Here is a 9,699-nt window from a genome sequence, read left to right on the forward strand (position 1 = left end):
TTTGTATTGTGCAATCACACAGTCCACATACGTCTTTCTTTACTTCCCCCACGCGCAAATATTTTACTAAAATAAGCTTCCCCCCCAACTCTACTTTGCAGGTGCACCGTCGCTGCATCCCGGGGCTTAGCCCCGCCCACGACATGTGAGTGGTGAAAGAAAATACAAACAAACCAGAGCATTTTCTTTCTCCAACTGCAAAACACTGGGTGCAGCAGCTCAGACCATTCTCCTGTGGTGACGCAGCACTTTGGAGACGGGCTTATTCTATGAGAGACAAGCCAAGACATGGGGGGGGGGGGTAAAGAAACTGGTATAACCACCAGGTCGTGTAACAGCATGTCAGTAAAATGTAATGTAAAGTAAAGTGTGAATCCACTCGTCCTCGTTGGGCCTCATTCACTAACAGATCTGTGTTTAGACCGTGCGTGTGTTCGTACCTAAATTATAGAAAGTATAGAAAATCATGTTTAATTTATTAACTCACTGGTCTTTAGCACTGAGTTGACCTTTATTACAGGGAACTTCTTGTTGATGTTTTTAGCAATGATTAAAAAATACTTATATCTGCCTGTTAAAGCAACCCTGTTAAACGTTTACTGAGAAACAGCGCCCCCTGCAGCCACATGTGGTAATTCATTCGGTTGGGCTCCATGCGCTCAATATATAACTTAGTCTCGTCGTTTCTGGACATTTTAATGATACATAATTCCATGTTATATCTTTTGGTGGATTTAATTTAGACAAAAAAACAATTAATACACCAAACTCTGCTCAGATATCATGATATTTTAAAAGATTCCTCGCAGAGTATTGGAGATAAACGCTGGTTCTTAATGACTCATCAGTCTTTTTAACTGATTTACACTGTGACTCTCAGTCAGCTCCACTCATCTCACAGGAGACTGACCCGCTCATCAAAGTTACATAGTGAAGAGCAGATGTTCAGGGAGCGGAGTGGGGATGAGGTCAGGGAATCATCAGACTCATTTAGAAGCTGCTGTCTCAAGGTGAAAAAGTTGAGTTGCTTTAAACATGAAGCTGAAACCAGGTTAGCTTAGCTTAGCTTGTGGCTGAATGTTTTTCAGTCACGGCATCGGCCTTCTCATCTAACTGCAAGAAAACAATAAAAAACGATTTCCCAAAATGTCAAACTTTGAAATGACATTCCTCCATCGTGTGTTGTAAAATCTATTTCTACAAACACATCGCCGTAGTGGTAAATTTACGTCAGCTTGATTTTCAAAATTACCCGTGTAATTGTGTTTTTTTTCCGGTTGGTTCCAGCTAATCAGTTTTAATGTTTGCTGACATGATGCCCATCTGCTCTCTCCTCTTACCCGAGGCCTGAGCATATGTTTCTCCAGCCCACGAAATCGTATATTAACCTCTGACTGCCGACTTTACACCTGTCTCTCTCTCCCAGGAGGGGGCCGAAACTGTGGTGTCCATGAGCTCGTCTGTGCCAGAAGAGGTAAGGCCCCGTTAGACCTCCTCCCTGCACTCGAGCGTCTCAGTAAGCATGAATGTCTGCTTCTTTTTCCCCCGCCCCCCCCCTGCCCGACTCCGTTTGACCCAAAGCTCTTAACCTCCCTGTTTCCTGTGAATCGTCCCTGAAGTTTGATGCTCCACAAAGTTTCTCTATAGAGATCCCAGAGAGCACAATGTCTACGGGTGAATTATGCATGGCGTATATCAGGTTTTAGTTCACTTCAGCAAAAGTAGGCAGCTGTGTGTTCATGATTTATTCATCGCGGAGGTTTTGTTTTCGTATCAGAGCTCCATGTGTAAGCAACAATTCCAGATTGGCCACCTCCTTCTTAAACAAGCCGATCAACAACAGCAGAGTTAAATATGCAGCGGTCCTAAACTGGAATAAAAAGTCAACACATGAATAAATAAAATGCAGGTTAAAAGTCCTAATGAGGAACTTTCACGTAGTTTGTGTTCCCAGAAACGTGTCGTAAATATTAGCTTTATTTTGTTGATGCCCTCTGAGATAATTATCACGGTTGTGTTTTCGTGTTTATTCGTCAGCTTTCTGGAGTCGATACCTGACAGATTCACTCCTGAGGCTCATTTCAAACAGTTCAGTGTCAGTTCATACGCTGCGAAAACACATTTATTTAGTTTTGTTCTTGTTATATTTTCTTGTTGATTCACTTCAGACACACAAGCTGTACGTGCACACACTCGGGGGTGAAAGAGGGGAGTTGAAAGGCACAGAAAGTGCAAGGGGAGAAAAAACAAATCCCATTTTAACCTGCTTCGCTTTTAGAAACATCCGTCTTTTAACTGAGAATGACGGCTGTTACATAAAAAATGACTGATCGCGGGGTGAGCTCTCCGACTCGCTGCCACTCTACTTCCCAGCGTATGTTGGCGCAGGGGTCAGGTTACCTCAGGTGTCTGAATTATTCAGCTGTCATCGACATTTACGGAGCAGGGCCGTGTATGAAGTGTGTCATCACTCTGCGGGGCACCGGGGGCCGTAAGCCGATCACTCCTGACTGAGGGAGGCTGAGGCGCCTGTGGCTGCAGAGGTCGTTCCGGCTCAATCGACCAGAGAGTCAGCAGCGGGCGAGCCGATACGTAAACCCTGGCGAGTGCTGGACGGCCGCTGAGTGAGAGGGATTTATTACAACGTCGGATTATTCCAGAGCACCACAGCTTTGTTTTTCCCTCCTCTGAGATCATGTCGTTGCAGTGGTGCTTTTTTAGTTCGGGAGCAGCTGTTTTTGAATAGGATGCTCATTTAGAGAAGGTAAGCCTCTGCTGCCACGTCTCGCTCTCGCTCGTTTCTCTTCCTCTTCTCATTCTTTGGGAACGAGGCATCGATCATCTCAGCAGTCGGCAGCAGGCGGCCTCAGATGACAGGCTGCAGTGGACCTGCCTGTTGCCATGGTGAAACCAGTCTGTCCATAATAAGTTCAGTCTGTAGTGAGGAGGTTTGACAAACTATGTTTTTTTTCCTCTCCTCTTGTCACCTGCTGCAAACAACATGTTGCAATATAACGTTTGAGCTGTTTCTGCTTCACCAGAGGCGTCTACCTGAAATGTACCAGTAAAGTTTTTCAAGAAGCTGCAGCCAATGATTATTTTATCATTTATTGGTCGGCTGAATGTTTTCTTCATTTGTCAGTTAACTGTTTGGAAAATGTCTCTCCCCATTTGTTCTAAACCAAAGTGGATGTCTTCTAAAAGCTTATTTTGTCCAATTAACAGCCACAAACCCATAATGAACGACTGAGCATCACATTAGAGGAAGATAAAAAAGGGAAAACTTAATTTGAGAAACTATAAAATGGGATTTTTACTTGAAAAATTATCGACTAATCAATTCAGCTGTAATTGTTTATTTATCCAACCTTTATTTAACCAGGAATGCACCAAAAACAACAGTAACCTCGTTAAGACAGGCAGCAAAAGTAATAAGTTACAAAAATGCAATAATACACCACAAGTTAAAAGTAGATATAAATACATACCTCCACCAAGGCCTGATCGTCTCCTTACATGCAATCTAGCTGCACCAAATTTCAATCGCTCATAGATTTTTTATTAGGATCCATAAATGACTCCCTGGGAAAAACGGATATTGTTTCAATCTTTCTTAAAAACAAACAAACAGAGCGGTGAAAACAAACATATCAAACATATCACAACCCAGAAAGGAGCGAACATGACGCCTTAAAGCTGAACATGAGACAAATGATGATGAATAATGTAAATATAAAAAATATAAATGTAAATCTTTCCTGCAGTGTTTATTCTGTAAAATCAGAGTTTTCATATCAGGAAACATAAACACACAGATGGAGGATTTTTAATTGGCCAAACCACTGAATCAAAACTGAGAGCTCTGACCCCTCGTGTGGCTCGACCTTTACTTCCCCAGCTGCCCTTTCCTCGGAGCCGTTCACTCTCTGGAAACACCGTCCGTGCTCCGTCGCCCCCTCCTCTGCATGTGAGTCTGTGTTGGAGCCCATTAAGTTCAGGCCCTGGGCGCTTTCACCGGCTTCATACGGAGTTTCAGTCGGATTCGTTCCCTTTGAGGCCGTCGTATAAATAGCCCATCAGCAGCAGCAGCAGCAGCGGTGGTGGTGGTGGTGGTGGGCTGCGTGGCTCCATGCAGTACGCTTGGCCTACATACAGTGTTCGCTGTAGATCCTATCTGATGTGTCTTTGAAGTGGAAAAACCACCGCGTTGCTTAATGCTTCCCTGACGAGGCAACATTCAGGGAGTTTGATCCCAAAATAAGACGTCTTATCATCAAACCAAATTATTTATGGAATCAAAGGAGAGTTGTTTACGGCCTTAAAGGTATTTTTGTTCAAAAAAGTCTTTTTTAAAATCTTGCAAGCCGTCTCTTTTTGTTTTTCTTTGCAGCCATGGGGACATTTTTTTCTGTGTTTGACTTTGCAAATCGTAACTAGCTGCATATCTCCATGATCAGTATTGCTTAAGTTCTGTCTTCTGTCTAATTTCTGTTCAATGTCTCTTTTTCTGTCCGTCTTCCCTTCCCCCGCCCCTCATCCCTCCTTCTTTATTTCTGTTCTTCTTCTCCTCCTCAGTCTCTCCTGAGCTTCTGGGTGTCCTGTCTTCCATATCAGCCTTCATGGCGTTGATGGCTCTGTTTTTTCTTTACCTCAGCAACAAGCTGTCAGTGGGGAGTCCCGACGATCTGTCACAGCTCAGTGGTTATAACAACACACAGCCAGGTACTTAACACACACTGCTGCTGCGGCTACACACACGTGAGGGGGACTACTGGTGAGATTCAGTCCTTTAAACCCTCAGATGTCTCAAATGTAACCGAAACAAAATTCTAAACTTAAACCCACAATTAATTTAATCACCCTCAAGTTATTTGATTTATTCACACAACGGAACATGAGAGAAAACACTTCATTAAAGGTGACCCTTTCCATTGTTACCATTTTAGACATCATTATATTTACATTATTTATCACAGAATCCACATGAAGAAGCAAACCTCACATTTGCAGTTGTACATCAGGATTTAATATTGAAATTAAAATACCATCATAACCGATAGAACTGTCCTCCAAAGTTGTAAAAATGTAAAAAAAATAAAAATAGTGAAGTCATAGACCCTGTGTGAGATGTTTTATATCTTCACAATATTCACGTGCATGTGTGTGTGAGTCTGAGCTCACAGTGTGACGCTGCTAACGACCACATGTCCGTGTCAGTGCCTCTAATGAGCTGATCTAGCGCTCAGCGTGGCGACAGGATCCCCGGCTGAGAGATGGCCTTCTTCAAGAGCTTCCAGCAGAACCTCCCGTCTGTTAACATCTCCTCCATCTTGGACTCGGTCACCAGCCGCGTGGACGACCTGGCCAACGCCGTCAGCGATGCCACCTACGCCGTCAGCGACCAGCTCTCCGAGCAGGTCACCACCGTCATCAAGAAGGTGCACGAGGAGGAAGACGGGGAGGGCAGCGGCGGCGGGCAGGGGGCCGCTCAGACGTCCAGCGCACAGGAAGGGAAGGGCGGCGGGAAAAGCATGTGGCCGATGAGCAGAGACGCTGACACGAGCAGCACGGCTTCAAGAAACAACCAGACCGGCGACTCAGCGGAGGCCGAGCACACGCAGAGCCAGATGGAGTGGGAATGGAGGGACGGCTGCTGGCGGGTTAAAAAGACGGAAGCTGAGTTGGCAGAGGAAGAGAGGAAGAAGAAGGAGGAGAAGGAACTGCAGGAGAAGAGAGAGCAGAGGAGGAGAGAGAGGAGGGAGAAGCAGCTCGAGAAAGAGGCTCAGAGAAAGAAAGAGGAAGAGCGAGAGGGAGAGGAAGAGGAAGAAGCTGAGGAGAAAACGGATGAGGGTCGTGCACAAGGCAGAAAGATGAGTGATGGTGAAGACCAATCAGCTGCTCAGCAGGGGGCGGAGGAGAGTGCTGACGCTCCCCGTTCACCTGGATCTGAAAGCAGGGCGAGAGAGAAAAAGCCAAAAGAGGAGGAGGGAGAAGAGGAGGAAGAGGTGGAGAACGGCGTGGAGAGAGAGGGGGACGATGAGGAAGAGGCTGAACCTCCTGTGCCTCCGTCAAAGGTAAAGAAGAAAAAGTCGGACAAGAAGAAGAAGAAGGGAAAAGACGCAAAAGAGGATTCAAAGAAACCAGGAAAAGCCTCAGATGTGGAGAAAAAGAAGGAGAAAGGAAAGAAGAGCAAGAAGAAAAAGAAAGGCAACCAAGGTCAGAGGGTGTGCCGCTACTCTTCCACCACCACTCTTTGGATTTTCTTCTTCTCCTCCTTGTTGTGAAAATGAAATCTGAAGCTTTAATCCTTCATCTTTCCTGAGTGTTGTGTGAAAGTCTCTGTAGCTCGGTTCCTTCTCTCCTCAGGCCTCACACATTCTCTGGTTTTGCGACATGAATGCAAAGTTTGACCCGGAGCGTGTGTGTGCTGTGTGCAGAGGCAGTTCTATCAGACAGCGAGGAGGACAGAGGCCCGGAGGCGACGGCCCAGCAGAACTCAACCTCAGCGTGGAGCAGCGAACGCAAACAGCCCAGCGAGCAGGGAGGCTACAGCAGTGAGGCCTCCAGCGACCACGGTGAGACTGTGAACATGAACTGGACTCAGATAGGAAAACAGTGTGCAGACTAAAATGTTTATCCCCCCGGCATTTAACGAGGGGGATGTAGAGATCAGTATGTAAACAGTTCATTTTCAACTCTCCAACAATAAAACAGTCCCCTTAAATTCAATCTAAGTGCACACACTCACCAGTTCCCTTATTTGTTACAATTTTTTCTGAGGAAATCAGGGAAAATGTCCAAAACCAGCAGATCCTGGATCCGCCCCTTTTATTAGCACAGAAAAGATGATTTTATGAATCGTACAACAATACACAAGATGCCCCGTTTGTGATGAACACAATACATGTGATGATGGATGACCTGTGTCTGTCACAATGTTACCGTGACCCTGACAGTATGTTGCATACATAATGAGTCACTCTGCAGATCCCAGTATGTCTCCAGTGACACTTCTTCCATATCACGTTACCTCTTCTGTTTCCCTCCGTGTCACGATGAAGCAGCCAACAGCATCCAGAGGGTGAAGAAGGATTCGTCTCTCAACGAGCTGCAGCCTCCTCCGTACCAGGACAAGGGCCCGCCCCCCCGGGCCTCCTCCCGCTCGGAGCGAGGGGTCCGGAGGGGGTCGCCCCCCCAGCGCTGCGACAGCCCCCGCGGCTCCAGTGAGGCCAGCGTGGACCAGGACACGGAGAGCTACCTCAACAAGGGCTGTGAGGAGGACATACCCAGTGACAGCACAGCGGTTCTGGGACCTGAGGTGAGATCAGATCTGCAGAATTTTTTTTTTTTTTTTTTTGTGAAACACAATCAGATCACTTCACAGTCACTCCTCCCCCTCCTCCAGGATGGCTGTGGTCTCCAGCTCCCCATGGCCTACGAGCCGGAGCCCCTCGCCAAATACGGAACGCTGGACGTCGCCTTCGAGTACGACTCCAGCGAGCAGTGGCTGGCCGTCACCGTCACCGCGGCCACAGACATCCCAGCCCTCAAACAGACGGGGAACATCTCGTGGCAGGTCCACCTGGTGCTGCTGCCGACCAAGAAGCAGCGGGCCAAGACCGGCGTGCAGAAGGGCCCCTGTCCCATCTTCACCGAAACGTTCAAGTTCTCCAGAGTGGAACAGGAGGCGCTGGGGGACTACGCCGTTCGATTCCGCCTGTACAGCATCAGGCGGATGAAGAAGGAGAAGGTCCTGGGAGAGAAGGTGTTCTACCTGACCAAGCTCAACCTCCAGGGCAAGATCGCTCTTCCTGTCACGCTGGAGCCCGGCTCTGAACTCGCGGTGAGAACATTTTGTGAATTCATATTTCGCACTGTACGCAGTTTTGATCAGGCAAACTGACCTCCAGTCCAAAATCTGCTCAGCTCACATGGCCGAAAAGTTCTTTATGGAAGCTGGTGACCTGATTTTAAGTAAAATTCTTCAGTTACGACTCTGAACCACGGGTGACTCTTGTGCTTTGTCTCTCAGGGTTGCGGCTCCGTGGTGAGCGTGTCCCGCAGCGCAGGAGCTATGACCTACCGCTCCACCGAGGACTCGTCCCTGCCCGAGATCCTCCTGGGTCTCATCTACAACTCTACCACAGGAAGGTTATCTGCTGAGGTCATCCAGGGAAGCCACTTCAAAACCACAGCGTCCGATAAGCCCGTCAGTAAGTGCCCAAGCTGAACAGAGGTCCCGTGCCAGTGTGAATGAGCTGCAGAGCGAGATTCTCCTTTGTAATGTCTCTGACTTTGACTTTCATGGGAAATGTTCTGGCAAAGCAGCAAAGTAACAAAAAACAAGTGAAGCACAATTCAATTTAAATGTTTCCTGACAACTTGAAATAACCACAGTGCCAAAGCAATTGCTGCTTATCAGAGTTTCCTTTGAAAGAGAAACTTTCTGGTCTTGATCACAATCTTCCAACTGCTGGATCTGACTGCTGCCTCTCTTTCTTCTTCCCAACCTTGTGTGTGTGTGTGTGTGTGTGTGTGTGTGTGTGTGTGTGTGTGTGTGTGTGTGTGTGTGTGTGTGTCACAGATGGTCTGTTTTGTTGTATAAAACACTTTGTAGGGGGACAGCTTTATATCATGAGAGGTAAGTTTCTTTTAATCTTTGGATGAAAATATTAAACTAATTCATACATCAAATTTTTTGCCTAAAATGACCGATATTTATTCTATCTGGTGCATAAATAAGGAATGAAACACTGCTGGTATTTAATCCTTAAAATGTGACTATAATAACATAACATTAAAGGAGACACATGAATTCAGTTTTTATTTTATTTTCATTTTGAATGTAAAAGTTCTACAAAGGCAAAGGGAGCTCTGTAATGTGGCCTCTCTGTGGAAATCACCGGGGTTTCAAGCCTCATTCCAAACCATTTCCCCCAGTACTCATGTTCCACCACTGGATGGCACTCTCTCACCGCGCTCCCTCTTCCTCCTCCTCCTCCTCAGACACCTACGTGAAGCTCACCATGCTGGACTCCAAGGGCAAGGAGATGTCCAAGTGCAAGACGGCGGTGTGCCGCGGGCAGCCCAACCCCACCTACAAGGAGACCTTCATGTTCCAGGTGGCGCTCTTCCAGCTGTCCGAGGTGTCCCTGGTGGTGTCGGTGTTCTGCCGCCGCAGCAGCATGAAGCCCAGGGAGCGGCTGGGCTGCGTGGCCCTGGGCCTCAACAGCACCAGCGAGGAGCAGCAGGCCCACTGGACCGAGATGAAGGAGGCCGAGGGCCAGCAGGTCTGCCACTGGCACACGCTCTCCGACACATAGGGCGAGGATTCACAGAGACTCAGATCAACAGCGTCCCCTGCACGCGCCGAGCTGGAGGCACCTTGTGAGCTGTGTGTGTGTGTGTCTGTGTGTGTGTGTTTGTGTGTGTGTGTGTGTGTGTGAGGACAGGCTTGGGCTCCTATCTTCACTGCCAGAGACGAGCACCCTTTAATCTGCCTCTTCTCTTCTGAGGCCGTCTCCCTGACTTCACCTGCGGGGGGGGGGGGGGGGGGGTCACCTCCAGCTCCGGCCTCTTTATCGACAGGAACAGACTAAAAAAAGGACTCGAACCGAGAGCCGGCGTTTTCCACTGACTCCAGCTGAATCTGCATGAATCACACTGTTTACAGGACAATGTTAAAAGAACACTTTTTCC

General features: G+C 47.5%; 1 protein-coding gene across 1 annotated transcript; it reads left to right on the forward strand.

Annotated features, from left to right (window-relative positions):
• The first annotated feature begins 1,391 nt into the window (after positions 1-1,391).
• Positions 1,392-9,323, forward strand: LOC128460292 (synaptotagmin-14). The gene is made up of 9 exons (XM_053445410.1): positions 1,392-1,474; positions 4,655-4,722; positions 5,218-6,216; positions 6,438-6,575; positions 7,065-7,318; positions 7,406-7,843; positions 8,033-8,213; positions 8,585-8,641; positions 9,007-9,323. The coding sequence occupies exons 3-9, from the start codon at positions 5,274-5,276 to the stop codon at positions 9,321-9,323; spliced, it is 2,328 nt and encodes a 775-aa protein (XP_053301385.1). The 5' UTR covers positions 1,392-1,474; positions 4,655-4,722; positions 5,218-5,273.
• The last annotated feature ends 376 nt before the right edge of the window (positions 9,324-9,699 follow it).

Source organism: Pleuronectes platessa, chromosome 17 (genome assembly GCF_947347685.1).
Source record: "Pleuronectes platessa chromosome 17, fPlePla1.1, whole genome shotgun sequence".
In the NCBI taxonomy this organism is placed as follows: Eukaryota; Metazoa; Chordata; class Actinopteri; order Pleuronectiformes; family Pleuronectidae; genus Pleuronectes; species Pleuronectes platessa.